Below are 16526 nucleotides of genomic sequence, written 5' to 3' on the forward strand. Positions count from 1 at the left end.
CTTTTAATGGGCATGTCTATTTTATTTTATAGGTCTGTGTTAAATAATAAATTTGATTACAGAAGTTTTAACTGAGCTTTATTTATAAAAATTAGATTCTACATAAATCAGAAAACAATTTTGCAGTTGAACTGTAGTAATAAACAAAAATATTTCTTAAGTCCCTGTTACTTAACACTTAGAAAATACTGATTCCCAAGTAATACAATCTTCCCACAAGACATACTTTATTCAGTTTCACTCGTACGCAGAAGCATACTCAATACGTGGAAATTAAGTAACTGATATGCAGACTGCCATCTCTGCCAAATCTGCTTGCCGAGGAACTTTTTACTTCCCAAGAAATATATTTAATACTTTAACAACATACAAATGGTAGTTAAAGACTAAAATAATTTCTAAAGGGAAATCTAAAACTATTTCCTGACAGTCACGAACAAAGAACTTTTACACAATGTCACGGATAAGAAAGCACTTGTTCATCTGCCTTCCATTTCCAAGTAACAGCAACTTGCAAAATTTATTGTGTGCTCCTCTGAAGTGATTTTTGCTTTAGTACATCTTTGTCCAGAAGCAGAACAATGTTTACAGCTATAAAATTTATGTGCTTATTGTCTAATGCCAGCAGGCATTTTCGGTAGCATTGTTATGTAAGCTCCTTTAGCCCACAGGTCTCATTTACAGTTTTTATTCATTAATGAGATACTGCTTCAAAGTTGAATTTCATAAAAAAGACTCTTCACAACAGTACTGATACTCAGATTACTAATATGGAAGTTGCAATTCTACTAACCTCTCACATTTAAACCAGGTCAGAAACAAAGGATTTCCAGGCACACACAGAGCTGCTGGATACTAAGATCTTATCACCAGCAAATACCGTACTCCAAACACACAGAAATTTTCAGAACATGACAAAGTTTAAAGCTGAACAATAAATTAACCACAAACAAAACACTACACTCACCCTCAAGAACACAAATTTCGAGTTCGGTAAGGAGGAATCTTTAAATAATGTGTGAAATATAGACAAGCATTCTGTGTAGTTTTTTAATGCCTACAGTTACATGATAAAAGAAAAATAAACACACACACACACAAACATATATAAACTACAGATAAAATGTTCACATTAATTTATATTTACATTTACTACAGTGTGGACAACTATATATGTATATATTTACATCATAACAACAATGTTCAAGCAAAAGGCTAATTACAAACACACACACACACACACACACACACACACACTTGCTACCAAAAACAAATCACATCCAGTCTGAAAAAGCACTTTAAAAACATTTTCTTTCTCCAGTGTCTGCATGAAGAAGTCACACTTTCAAAACAGTCTTCACATTTTGTCTAAAAAAATCCAGTAAATTAGCCAGTGCAATGGGCTGTCACACCAACTTTCTGAAACCAATCTCAGCACTGCTGAGAGGAAGAGAATATTGTTGTCTACTACCCACAGTATTTCCAAGTCTTAGCTGCACCATTAAGTTCCAGCTGAAATAAAGTTTACATCTGGTACACATCATCTGCTGAGGAATTCTGCAGGGCAGAAACCAGAGAAAATAAGAAAGGAGCAGCTCGGAAGAATCTCTCTCTAAGATGAAGATGCTTCAGCCAAAACTCTACAGCGACGGAAGTCTCGATGCAAAATTAAGGCAGTTCAGACAGGAAGATAATGTCCCTGAGGCTTGTAGAAGATCTTTCCTCTCACAATACGACGACCGAGCTCCTGCAATAGCAGCTTCTTTTCCTTATTAATTTTTTTTAGAACACCCTTATTTTCTTGAGCTCTTCTCGACAAGTACGGCAGCACCTCCTCAATTGGACCGTACGGGATGTACTTGTACGCTGAATACCCTGACTGGCCTGTAATCATAAGACACAAATTCACACACCATTGTCGTACACAATACAAAGAGCAGAGGATACAAATCAAAATGTACACTAGTTATCGAGAGCCTGTCTACTAAAAAGCTAACTTCCGCAATGTGACTGTATGTCACAATTTTCTTCACTATTACAATTGTCAGTACCGCTATTAAACTGTGTCTAGGCATGTTTGAGAACTCCCAGTTGCATGACTGTTACACAAACATTCGCATGATGTGTTTTATAGAACATTTATTCAACATACTGCTGGTGTTCTTTGATATGACTACAACACAATGGCATCATTCAAGTGCAACAGTTTTGTTATCACCAAAGTTATGACCCAGATACATAATGTATGCCAACAACATCTTGTGAAATGTGAACCAGTCAATGGTTTAGATTTAGCTTATGCATTTGTTATTAGACTCATAGAAGCATTCTGTTCACATGTTGTGTTCTATTGTTTAAAAAAGTATTCCATATTTTGAGAGTTGCTGGTATAAACCAAAACAAGACAAAAATTTCCAGTAAACATGGGCCCTAAAATGCATACCTTAATAGCTATGAGCAGTTGTTCATCTTCAGTACTATAAAACACATCTCTTCTACTGCAAGCTCTTTACTATTTTGGACCACGTATAGAAGGCACTAAAAAAATGAGGACATATTCCTCTGTCAAGTGCAACACCTGCTGGATACAGCAAGCAGTCAACACCTGTTAGTGTTGTTACTGGAGATGTGGTTCAAGTGTGAAGGAGCATCAGTCAATTTTCTCTTAAATGTCTGACAAACTCTCACACATACATGCTCTCTGCCGCCGTTGGATAAGCAGCTGCCAGCAGAAAGTCGTATACTCCTAGCTCACTTATTTGTTACATAGTTTAATTTCTTTGCGTGTTTTTGGTACTTGCATTGTTTAATTCATAAATTTCTGGCGTATTATAGTATTTGAGAGTTGTAGCATCGCGTTTTAGTACCTGAATAGTGTAAAATCACGTAGTCTCCTTCCGCCGCCAAGCAGTGTGTCAGCAGTGCGCAAGTAGCAGCATTACTGCATTTACTAGGCAATCTTGTATTTTAATAACCGTTTAAATTTTGTGTCGATTTGTTAGTGCTCTCTGTACATTAGTTCAGAAGTTCTTTGCACAACAGTTTTTAGCATGGATAGGGACTGCAACTGCTGTGTTCGGATGCAGGCTGAGTTGGCATCCCTTCGCTCCCAGCTTCAGGCAGTGTTGGCTTCGGTCACACAGCTTGAGGCTGTTGCCAATGGGCATCACTGTGGGGGTCCGGATGGGGATTTGTCGGGGATGGCCAGCTCGTCCCACGCATCCCCCGATCGGGCTACGACTGTGGCTGCCCGGGATACTGCCCACACCGAGGCTGATTCCTCACCTGTGGTAGAGCGGGAGGTCGTCTCAAGGTGTGGCAGGGAGCGAAAGACATTCCAGAGGGCTGAACGGAAGGCCTCTCCAGTTTGTCCGACGAACCGGTTTCAGGTGCTGTCTCAGGCTGATACTGATCTTCGGCCGGACATGGCTGCTTGTCCTGTTCCAGAGGTTGCCCCTCAGTCTGCAAGATCCGGGCGGTCGCAGAGGGTGGGCTTACTGATAGTTGGGAGCTCCAACGTCAGGCGCGTAATAGTGCCCCTTAGGGAAATGGCAGCAAGAGAGGGGAAGAAAACCAATGTGCACTCCGTGTGCATACCGGGGGGAGTCATTCCAGATGTGGAAAGGGTCCTTCCGGATGCCATGAAGGGTACAGGGTGCACCCATCTGCAGGTGGTCGCTCATGTCGGCACCAATGATGTGTGTCGCTATGGATCGGAGGAAATCCTCTCTGGCTTCCGGCGGCTATCTGATTTGGTGAAGACTGCCAGTCTCGCTAGCGGGATGAAAGCAGAGCTCACCATCTGCAGCATCGTCGACAGGACTGACTGCGGACCTTTAGTACAGAGCCGAGTGGAGCGTCTGAATCAGAGACTGATACGGTTCTGCGACCGTAAGGGCTGCAGATTCCTCGACTTGCACCATAGGGTGGTGGGGTTTTGGGTTCCGCTGGATAGGTCAGGAGTCCACTACACGCAGCCAGCGGCTACACGGGTAGCAGCGGTTGTGTGGCGTGGACTGGGCGGTTTTTTAGGTTAGATGGCCTTGGGCAAGTACAGAAAGGGCAACAGCCTCAAAGGGTGCGGGGGAAAGTCAGGACATGCGGGGACCAAGCAGCAATTGGTATTGTAATTGTAAACTGTCGAAGCTGCATTGGTAAAGTACCGGAACTTCAAGCACTGATAGAAAGCACCGAAGCTGAAATCGTTATAGGTACAGAAAGCTGGCTGAAGCCAGAGATAAATTCTGCCGAAATTTTTACGAAGGCACAGGCGGTGTTTAGAAAGGATAGATTGCATGCGACCGGTGGTCGCGTGTTTGTTGCTGTTAGTAGTAGTTTATCCTGTAGTGAAGTAGAAGTGGATAGTTCCTATGAATTATTATGGGTGGAGGTTACACTCGACAACCGAGCTAGGTTAATAATTGGCTCCTTTTACCGACCTCCCGACTCAGCACCATTAGTGGCAGAACAACTGAGAGAAAATTTGGAATACATTTCACATACATTTTCTCAGCATGTTATAGTCTTAGGTGGAGATTTCAATTTACCAGATATAGACTGGGACACTCAGATGTTTAGGACAGGTGGTAGGGACAGAGCATCGAGTGACATTATACTGAGCGCACAGGGAATCAGTGATCATAAGGCCGTTGCAGCATCTCTGAATATGGAAGTTAATAGGAATATAAAAAATGGGAGGAAGGTTTATCTGTTTAGCAAGAGTAATAGAAGGCAGATTTCAGACTACCTAACAGATCAAAACGAAAATTTCTGTTCTGACAATGACAATGTTGAGTGTTTATGGAAAAAGTTAAAGGCAATCGTAAAATGTGTTTCAGCCAGGTACGTGCCGAGTAAAACTGTGAGGGACGGGAAAAACCCACCGTGGTTCAACAACAAAGTTAGGAAACTACTGCGAAAGCAAAGAGAGCTTCACTCCAAGTTTAAACGCAGCCAAAACCTCTCAGACAAACAGAAGCTAAACAATGTCAAAGTTAGCGTAAGGAGGGCTATGCATGAAGCGTTCAGTGAATTCGAAAGTAAAATTCTATGTACCGACTTGACAGAAAATCCTAGGAAGTTCTGGTCTTACGTTAAATCAGTAAGTGGCTCGAAACAGCATATCCAGACACTCCGGGATGATGATGGCATTGAAACAGAGGATGACACACGTAAAGCTGAAATACTAAACACCTTTTTCCAAAGCTGTTTCACAGAGGAAGACCGCACTGCAGTTCCTTCTCTAAATCCTCGCACAAACGAAAAAATGGCTGACATCGAAATAAGTGTCCAAGGAATAGAAAAGCAACTGGAATCACTCAACAGAGGAAAGTCCACTGGACCTGACGGGATACCAATTCGATTCTACACAGAGTACGTGAAAGAACTTGCCCCCCTTCTAACAGCCATGTACCGCAAGTCTCTAGAGGAACGGAGGGTTCCAAATGATTGGAAAAGAGCACAGGTAGTCCCAGTCTTCAAGAAGAGTCGTTGAGCAGATGCGCAAAACTATAGACCTATATCTCTGACATCGATCTGTTGTAGAATTTTAGAACATGTTTTTTGCTCGAGTATTATGTCATTTTTGGAAAACCAGAATCTACTATGTAGGAATCAACATGGATTCCGGAAACAGCGATCGTGTGAGACCCAACTAGCTTTATTTGTTCATGAGACCCAGAAAATATTAGATACAGGATCCCAGGTAGATGCTATTTTCCTCGACTTCCAGAAGGCATTCGATACAGTTCCACATTGTCACTTGATAAACAAAGTAAGAGCCTATGGAATATCAGACCAGCTGTGTGGCTGGATTGAAGAATTTTTAGCATACAGAACACAGCATATTGTTATCAATGGAAAGACGTCTACAGACGTTAAAGTAACCTCTGGCGTGCCACAGGGGAGTGTTATGGGACCATTGCTTTTCACAATATATATAAATGACCTAGTAGATAGTGTCGGAAGTTCCATGCGGCTTTTCGTGGATGATGCTGTAGTATACAGAGAAGTTGCAGCATTAGAAAATTGTAGCGAAATGCAGGAAGATCTGCAGCGGATAGGCACTTGGTGCAGGGAGTGGCAACTGACCCTTAACATAGACAAATGTAATGTATTGCGAATACATAGAAAGAAGGATCCTATATTGTACGATTACATGATAGCGGAACAAACACTGGTAGCAGTTACTTCTGTAAAATATCTGGGAGTATGCGTGCAGAACGATTTGAAGTGGAATGATCATATAAAATTAATTGTTGGTAAGGCAGGTACCAGGTTGAGACTCATTGGGAGAGTCCTTAGAAAATGTAGTCCATCAACAAAGGAGGTGGCTTACAAAACACTCGTTCGACCTATACTCGAGTATTGCTCATCAGTGTGGGATCCGTACCAGATCGTGTTGACGGAAGAGATAGAGAAGATCCAAAGAAGAGCGGCGCGTTTCGTCACAGGGTTATTTGGTAACCGTGATAGCGTTACGGAGATGTTTAATAAACTCAAGTGGCAGACTCTGCAAGAGAGGCGCTCTGCATCGCGGTGTAGCTTGCTCGCCAGGTTTCGAGAGGGTGCGTTTCTGGATGAGGTATCGAATATATTGCTTCCCCCTACTTATACCTCCCGAGGAGATCACGAATGTAAAATTAGAGAGATTAGAGCGCGCACGGAGGCTTTCAGACAGTCGTTCTTCCCGCGAACCATACGCGACTGGAACAGAAAAGGGAGGTAATGACAGCGGCACGTGAAGTGCCCTGCACCACACACCGTTGGGTGGCTTGCGGAGTATAAATGTAGATGTAGATGTAATGGGCAATTCATTGGTCGGAGAGGTCCAGCACATTGGCTAGCTACTTCCCTTCTATCTTAATCTCTTGGATTGTTGGTTGTGGAGACATCTGAAATCTATGTTGTATCAAAGGCCCTTAACGACATACAAACACTACCGAAATGCATCGTCAGTGCCTGCCAGTGTATCCATGACCAACCTCGAAATTTTCAGAGATGCTTTGTCCCCAACACATCACAAAGAACTGTATCTTACCAGAAATTTATACCATATTGAACAACTCTTTTAGCAATGGCTCACAAGTGCCGGTCATATGAAACAGTAGGCAAATTACATTAGGAGCTTTGCTGTTTCATAGTAACACAATGGTGTGTTGTCATTTGTTTACTTGCCCTGGCCATGGCAGCCGGAGAGACTGTGGTCATGTGTATGCGAGTTGCATTTGTGTGTGTGTGTGGGGGGGGGGGGGATCTATTCTGATGATGACCTGTTTGCAACTTAGCATCTCCCCTATGTTACGAGTAGCAATTATCCTTTTCACAATATTATAATTATTCCATTCTGGATTTTCCATAGTTTTTTTTTAAGAGTAAAACAGTTTGCTTTATATAGGGGTGACAATGAAACTGCCATCCAGTACTTCATAATTAAATACATAATTATCATTTGCAATCCTTAGAGAGTGCTTCTTGATTTAATTTTCAATATATCTGCCAGTTACTGTTCTCTTAATCTATGGATATTTCAGAAGACTAAGTTGTGCGCGCGCGCACACACACACACACACACACACACACACATACACACACACACACACACACACACACACACACAGAGAGAGAGAGAGAATGGAAAACAGCCTAAGCAAACCAATAAAAATAACACTCAAAACCATCCAAAAAAGAAAAAACCAGATTAACAATCCCAAAAACAGAAGAAGTGATCCAGAAATGGTGGTAATCTTCAAGGAATTTCCCCTCACAACCAAAGACGTGGCAAAACCCCCAAACTGAGCTCAAATAAATGAAAGTCTAATAACTAAAGATGAACAAGGACAATACACACGTCTGGTGGACAGAAAAGAGTGATTGCTTGAACTAAGAAGAAAACAGTCAAAGCTTATTAAGCATAAGAAAATTAGCGAGCAAAAATCTCAAAAGAATAATGAAGCCCAAGAAGACCAACTCAACTTTCATATCAATGGAGACTTAATCTAAAAGAACGAAAGTAACTGTTATAAGACTTAACACCTACTGCCCGTACAACTCCATGACAAAAATGGAAATATTGCCCACAATTAAGATAATTGCAAAATACTGGCAGAATATTTCAGAAACCTCCTAAACTGTGTAGAATCCATAAAAAGAATGGACTTTAAGACCTCAACAACAAATAACCCTAACTCTGAACCACCCACCACCAAGCAACTACAGTCATTCATTTTAAATCTCAAAAACTATAAGGCAGTGGGAGAAAACCAAATCACAGCTGAACATTTGGAAAAAAAATGTTAAAAAATGCCACAGACATGCAGTGAAACATCTCGGAAGAAATCTGAATAAATGAAAGAATCTCTCAGATGAATGTAAGATGAGCCTCATTCATGAGCTCCATAAGAAACAGTCCAAAACAGACCCCCACAATTACAAAGGGATCTCACTCTTAGGCGTAACAAACAAGATATTCTCTAAAGTGCTACTAAACAGAGCAGAACCTGAATTAGACCATGAACTTTGGAGAGTACCAAGTGGGTTTCAGGAAAGAGCGATCTTGCCCAGAACAAATCATAAACCTCAAAAAACCCTTGAAACTGCCATAAATCAAGAGCAAAAGCATATTATATCACTTTCATCAATTTTAAAAATGAATAAAACTCAGTGGATTAGGAATCCCTCAGCTCTATCCTAAAATAATTAAAGCTAGTCCGAGAAATCCTTACCAACACATACTCCAGAGTCAAACTTATGGGAAAACTCTCCAACCCTTTTTGAGATAAAAGCTCATGTATAACACGGAGACCGACTTTCAGATACTGCTGTTTAACAGCACCCTTGCACAAGTAGTCACAGCATGGAACATAGATTTTGTTTGTGCTATGTGCTGTCGTCCAGTAGCACGTTCATAAATGGTAATTAAAAGTAACACCAGAACTATAGAGCATGGGAAAAGCATAGCCATGAACAATTGTTTTGTAGATCTTGTGTGGTTGAGTTGGTACAGTGCAAGTTCGTGGTACGTGAGATCCCACATTTAAAACCCACCAATAAATTTTTTTACCTGTTTATGCCTGAAACTGTTATATGGGAGAACATTTTCCTGGCATATATAAGAGGACTTTTCAGAGTATGTAGCAATGTTCTTTTGGGAGTCTGCTTTTGTTTTGTTAGTTGAAAGTAGTAAACCTATAGAGTACATTCATATAGATAGTTGTGGTGTTCTGTCGCACGTGTGTTTGCTACTTTCAACTAATGAAGTGAAAGCAGATTGCTATAAGAACACTGCTATGAACACTAAAAAGCTCTTTTACACACCAGGAAAATGTTCTCCTATCTAACAGTTTCACACGTAAACAGTTGGAAGAAATTGTCGTCAGTGGGGTTTGAATGTGGGATCTTTGATACAGCATCCTCTTGCTCTACAAAACTGTCCATGCAATATCTACAGAGTTGTTATTCACAGATATGGATTTCCTGTGCTCTGTAGTTGTGGTGTTACTTTTAATTACCATTTTCACATGTTCTACTGGACAACAGCACATAGCATGAACTAAATTGGTGCTTTAGTTGATACTCGATTGACATAGAACGTTTGGCACTGATACGAGTGTCTGGCTTGTGGAGGATTGGGTGTGGGATCTGGAAAGAAAACTTGTAGAAAAAATAGGTCTCAAAATCTCCTTTGAAAAGACAAAGATACTGACAAAAACACAAAATACCCACCAAAACATTTTCAGAGATCATCAAAGAATTCAAATATCTTTGACAATGGATCAGCTGCAATGCCCTTGAGAAAATGGCAATGGAATGTAGAAGAAGTAAAGTTGAAGTGGCCTCCTGTCCCTCAAAAAAAGATCAGAAAAAGAATGACTATGCCTAGAGAAAGGCACTGAACATAAAAAGCAATTGACTTAATGAAATCTGAAAGTTGGGTGAAACTGAAGAAGAAAAATAAACCTAACTCCATGGAAACAACACAATGTGTTAGTCATCAAAGTTATCAAAGCAATTTAAATAATGTATCAGAAAATTATGAGGATTCAGTTTACATAAATTGTCTGGAAGAGATAAAAACAACTGAGATGTATATTTTCATTCTGTAGAAATATTAAAGTGCCATAATGATAAGCGAATTCAGTCACTACTAGAACATCTGGAACACACATTTCTCAAGAGCAATAACTTCAAAAAGTTTGCTCATTTTAGATTAAAGCCCGTGGCTCACAAAATTGGGGACAGTAATGGAACAACAGATATGTTAGATTACATTTTTCTTGAAACTCTTAACTAGCATATGAACAACACTATAACTGCTGAGGAGCTGTTATCTCTCTCTCTCTCTCTCTCTCTCTCTCTCTCTCTCTCTCTCACACACACACACACACACACACACACACACACACACACACACACAAAGCATGCATACCTCACGCACACATCACTGCTAACTCCAGCACCTCGAGTCAGAATGCAACATCACGTGGGATGCAATCAGCAGTCAGCAGGGGGTGGAGAAGGGCAGGGGCAAGGGGAAAGGGAAGGGACAGTAGTGTACACAGGGGGAGAGAGACAAATGCTGTTTGGTGGAGTGTGCAGGGACTAGGTCCCAACAGGTGCAGTGCCAGGAGGTTGTGTGGCAGGAAGGTGTGTGTGTGTGTGTGGGGGGGGGGGGGGGGGGGGGGGGAATGTGTTGCCAGAGGCTGCAAATAAAGAGGGTCAGAGAAGAGACAGGGACGGAGATGATAAGACATAGGGGGTGGAATCTGTTGGGTGGAGGGTATGGGGGTTACTGTAGGTAGAGACCAGGATAATTATGGTATCATAGAATGTGTTGTAAGGACAACTCCCATCTTTGCTGGTGGAGGGAAGGATCCAGATGGCTCAGGAAGTGACGCAGCCATTTAAATCAATTGTGTTATGTTTAGCCGCATGTTGTGCCACAGGGTAGTCTACTTTGCTCATGACTACAGTTTGGCAGTGACCGTTCATCCTGGTCAACAGCTGGTTGGTAGCCAAACCAACATAAAAAGCTCTTTAATGATTGCAGCAGAGCTGGAAAATGACAGGTGGCCTGGGCCCTGAAATGTTAGGATAAACCTGTGACAAGAATGGAACAGGAAGTGCTGGGTGGCTGGATTTGGCAGGTTTTGCATCTGGATCTTCTTCCACAGGGATATGATCCTTGTGGTAATGGGTTGGAATTGGGATTGAGAGCGGCATAGGGATGGACTAGGATGTTGTGGAGGTTGGGTCGGTGACAGAAAACCACTTTAGGAATGGTTGGAAGTGTCTTGAGTAGGCTGTCCCTCATTTCAGGACATGATGATAGGTGATCAGAGCCCTGGCAAAGGATGTGGTTCAGTTGTTCCAGTCCTGGGTGGTACAGGGTAACGTGAGGGACACACCTTTGTGGGAAGTTTTTGGGGGTGGTGTGAGGATTGGGGTTGTGAGGGGAAATGGCACGGGAGATCTGTTTGTAGACTAGGTCCCAGGGACACTGCCTCTCTCAGCACACTGAGGAAGGGAGTTTTTGTCACTGCAGATACACCATTCCTGGGAGGCCAGGCTATATGGGAGAGACAGCTGTCAAAGTGCAGATACCTTTGGTGGTTGGTAGGTTTAATGTGGACAGAGGTGCAAATGGAGCCATCAGAGAGGAGGAGTTCAAGATTTAAGAAGGTATCATGGTGGGTTGAGGAGTCCCATGTGAAGCGGATAGGAGGGAAGCTGTTGAGGTTGTGAGGGAATGAAGAAAGAGTGTCTTGGCCCTGGATTCAGATCATCAAGGTATCATCAATGAACCTGAACCAGGCTAGAGGTTTGGTGTTTTTGGCGGCCAGGAAGGACTCCTCTAGATGGGATAAGAGGCTTGGCTGTGCCGCGGATTTGTTTACATACCTTCCCTTCAAATGAGATGTAGTTCTGGGTAGGATAAAGTTAGTAAGGCACATGAGGAACGGGGTAGTGAGCTTGGAGTCTGAAGGACGTTGGGAAAGGTAGTGTTCAATAGTGGTAACACCATTGGAATGAGGGACATTGGTGTATAAGGAGTTGGCATCGACAGTGATAAGTAGGGATCCTGGAGGTAAAAGGTTGGGGATGGTGGAGAGTCAGTGAAGGAAGTGGTTGGTATCTTTGACATGAGAGGCTAGATTATGGGCAACTGATCGGAGGTGTTGGTCAACGAGTGCCAAAATTCTTTCTATGGGGGCACAATAACCAACCACAATGGGGCATCCAGGATTGTTGGGTTTGTGGATTTTCAGGAGCGTGTAGAAAGTGGGTGTGCAAGGTGTCATAGGGGTTAGGAGGGAAATGTATTCAGGGGAAATGTCCTGGAAAGGGCCTAAGGCCTTAAGCAGGGATTAGAGGTTTTTTTTTTACTTCTGGGATGGGATCACTCTGGCAAAATTTATAGGCGGACAATTGGTACAGGCCTTCTGCCAGGTAGTCACTGTGATTCATCACAACAGCCATGAAACCTTTGTCTGCAGGTAGAATGTTAGATCAGGAATTGTTTTAAAGCTTGTATGGCTTTTCTTTCTTCTACAGAAAGGTTGGTGTTCTGAGGAAGGGACCTGGGGAAGGACAGTGAGGCTTAGTTGGAGGTAAGGAATTCCTGGAAAGTTACCAGCTGGTGGTTAGGTGGAAGGGGGAGAAGATCACAGTTTGATGGTTGTATGAACTGGAAGAGGTAGGATTCAATCTAAGAATTAGGGTGGTTTTGGTTGGAGGGATTGGCAGCAAGGACAAGCTTCCACTGCAGGGATTGGGAGGAGGAGAGCAGAACTTCGCAAGTCCAGCATGGTTAAATTTGGAGAGGATTGAAACTTCTGTGGAGCTGAGGGTTTTGGTGGAAAGGTTAACAATAGTGTTATGGGAATGTCTTGGCTCTGGGTTAGGTGGAGGTTTTGTAGGGAGTTTTGGGGGTGTGGCAAGATGATAAGGTCAGCGAGGCAGGATTTAGCAGCTATGAGGGGTGGACAGCGGAGCACTGTGGGTACGATAGTGGTTTGGCACCCTGAGGTGGCAGCAGGATGTCAGCAGGTTGGATAATTTATGGAGATGTGATGTACGGAGTAGGCATTGCAGAGTAGTAGTAGTAGTAGTAGTAGTAGTAGTACTATCTTGTAGAGGGAGCAGAGATGGTTCTGGGATGCCTGTGCCATGGAGATGTGTTTTTGCAGTACCAGGTTTGAGAGGGTCATGGATAGGCAGAATCTGAAGAAGTGTTGTATATTATGGTGAACCTTCTGGGATGTAAGGTCGTGGTCCATGAAACTCTTCGTTAGGAGCTGAAGAGTTTCATGGGCTGAAGAGTTTCATGGACCTCGACTTTACATCCCGGAAGGTTCACCAGAAGATATGTCATCCGGTCGTGAAAGCCTTCATACTATGAAGAAGTGTTGGTCATCGTGAAAGGAGGGGGGATTTCATGGTTTAGGCAGCATTTGAGAAATAGGATATGGGACTGAGTTATAGTCAGGAAAAAAAAATCAGGGTTGCCACAAGTTTCCCAAAATGAAATTCCCTGATATTTATCTGATTTCCAGACAAGTTTTAACATTTTTCCCCAACAAATTTTTAGATCGCAAGGGTAAGGCAAGATGTAAGTTGACAACATGTCTTTGCAGCTATGGTATAAGAAACAATAGTGCAAACAAGGAAATTTCTAAAGAAACTTGCAAGCAAATGGCATTTCCTGATGTGGGCAACAATCTTAAGTACTATCCACCACCATATTTTGTAATGATATAGATGGAGAAAGCAAGCCAAACGGTTTGTGTGTTTCATTAAGACCACTGATGTTATTTTATTTCAATAAAATTAAACACATTTGGTGACAAAAATACGCATTTTCTTGGAGTCCAAAGACAAGTTCAAAATAGCTTCACTGATTTCAGAAACAACCTTAGCAAAAAGTAAGAAGTGTATAAGGTGGGGAAGAATTGTGTAAACTAACACTTTAGGTGACCACCAATAAAATGTTGGTTCTACAATGTTTGTTATTGTCAGTTATTACCGACTGTGTTACACTTATTTTACAGGTATTGCGCAATTTTTCTTTCGAGAAATATATGAGTACAAAGCGTACAAACTGCCAGCGACTGACACAGTTTCCTTCTTCTTATCATCCATACTTTCAAACATATGCAACTAAGTGCAAAAATGTACTAAAACAAATAAAATGTCTAAAATGTCACCCTGTACAACGTACTTGTGGTGAGACAGTCACAATTCCTGAAATCCATCACACATGGCCTCTGGCCTGCTGAGGAGCACTGCAGTCCTGGGTTCATGGATAAACCATGAAAATCTGCTGCATTATGCCACACACAAACTGACTCAACCTGCGGGCAGATCGGTGGGACTAGATCCAACGAGAATGATGCAGAAATGGGCAAAATAGATGTTGATGGTTGTGGGAGCAGCATATGTAAAACCATGTGCAACCACAGAAAACTGCACACAAATGCATTAAAAATGTACAGAAATGTGGGTGACAAGGAACAATGAGGTATGGAAGAGAGAGAGAGAGAGAGAGAGAGAGAGAGAGAGAGAGAGAGAGAGAGGGAGAGAGAGTCACAATAAGCGAAGAGAGAGAAGGAGTGGGGATAGATAAGGTCAAGGAACAAAAGTTCATGAGGAACCATCGCCTATAAACTTTGCCAGAGTGATCCCATCCCAGAAGTCTAAAAAAACTCCAAACCCTACTAAAGGCCTTAGGCCCTTCCGAGAAAATATCCCCTGAATCCATTTCCCTCTTCACCCCAGTGACACCCACTTTCTACATGCTCCCCAAAATCCACAAACCCAACAATCCTGGTTAGTTATTGTGCCCCCACTGATAGAATTTCAGCACCCATTGACCAACACCTCCAACCAATTGCCCATAATCTAGCCTCCCACGTCAAAGTCACCAACCACTTCCATCACTGACACTCCACCATCCCCATCCCTTTACCATCTGGTTCCCTATCGTCACTGTTGATGCCACCTTCCTATACAGCAACATCCCTCATTCCCATGGCCTTACTGCTCTTTAACACTACATTTCCCAATATCCTCCATGCTCCAAATCCAGAACCTCTTTCCTCATACACCTTACTAACTCTATCCTAACCCATAACTATTTCTCATTTGAAAGGAAAGTATGTAAATAAATCCGTGACACAGGAAAGGGCACCCTTGTATGCTAACTTTTTTATGGGCTGTTTAGAGGAGATCGTCCTAGGCTATCAAAATAGCAAACTTCTAGTCTGGTTCTGGTTCAGGTTCATTGAAGATATCTTTATTATCTGGATCCAGAACCAAGACACACTTTCTTCGTTCCTCCTTCACAACCTTCTCTCCCGTCCACTTCACGTGATTCCCCTCAACCCAGCATGCCACCTTCCTAGTTGTTGACCTCTTGTCTCTGATGGCTCCATCTGCACCTCTGTCCACATTGAACCTACCAATCACCAACAGTATCTGCATTTTGACAGCTGTCAACCCTTTGACACCAAAAAATCTCTCTCATATAGCCTGTCCACCCAGGAATGATGTATCTGCAGTGACAAAAACTCTCTTACTCAGTGTGCTAACGGTCTCACCAAGGCCTTTACACACAGGCACTATCCTCCAGACCTAGTCCGCAAATAAATCTCCCATGTCATTTCTCCTCACAACTCCTATCCTCCCACCACCCCAAAAATCATTCGCAAAGGAGTGTCCCCCTTGTCACTCTGTACCACACCTGACTAGAACAACTGAAACCACAACCTTTGCCAGGGCTTTGATTACCTGTCATTATGCTCTGAAATGAGGGATATCCTACTCAACATATCTCTCACTTCTCCCAAAGTGGTGTTCTGCCGTTCACCCAACCTACACAACATCTTAGTCCATCCCTATGCCACTCCCAATTCCAACCCCTCACCACAAGGATCATATCCCTGTGGAGGACCCATGTACAAAACCTGCCCCATTCAGCCACCCAGCACTTCCTATTCCAGTCCTGTCACAAGTTTATCATATCCCATCAGGCTGGGCCACCTGTGAAATCAGACATGCCATTTTCCATCTCTGCTGCAATCATTACAAAGCTTTTTACATTGGTATGACCACCAACCAGCTATCCACCAGGATGAACAGCCACCGCCAAACTGTGGTCAAGAGCAAAGTTGACCACCCTGTGGCACAACATGCAGCTGAACATAATTATTTCAATGGCTGCCTCACTACCAAAGCCATTTGGATCCTTCCCTTCACCAGCAGCTTTCTGACCTGTGCAGATGGCAGTTATCCTTATAACACATTCTCTGCTGCCACAATTATCCTGGCCTCCACCTGCAGTAACGTACTGTTACCAAACCCTCCACCCTACAGATTCCACCCTGTGTCCTATCAGATCCTTCCCATTCTCATCTCCCACCCTCTTATTTGGAGCCCTTTGCCAACGCATCCACCTGTCTGTCCCACTCTCCTCATTTTTTGTTCATTTTTCCCGATCTCCCTACCCCACAACTTCCTGACATGGCACC

General features: G+C 42.7%; 1 protein-coding gene across 2 annotated transcripts in view; it reads right to left on the minus strand.

Annotated features, from left to right (window-relative positions):
• Positions 1-1036: 1036 nt before the first annotated feature.
• The window catches only part of LOC126203670 (proline dehydrogenase 1, mitochondrial-like), a 297265-nt gene continuing 281775 nt past the window's right edge, over positions 1037-16526 (minus strand). For both annotated transcript variants that reach the window (XM_049938035.1, XM_049938034.1), the window contains one exon: positions 1037-1884. In XM_049938035.1, coding sequence (XP_049793992.1) covers positions 1679-1884 — 206 coding nt within the window. In that variant the 3' untranslated portion in view covers positions 1037-1678. The remainder of the gene's footprint in view (positions 1885-16526) is intronic.

This window comes from Schistocerca nitens, chromosome 9, assembly GCF_023898315.1.
Source record: "Schistocerca nitens isolate TAMUIC-IGC-003100 chromosome 9, iqSchNite1.1, whole genome shotgun sequence".
Lineage (NCBI taxonomy): Eukaryota > Metazoa > Arthropoda > Insecta > Orthoptera > Acrididae > Schistocerca > Schistocerca nitens.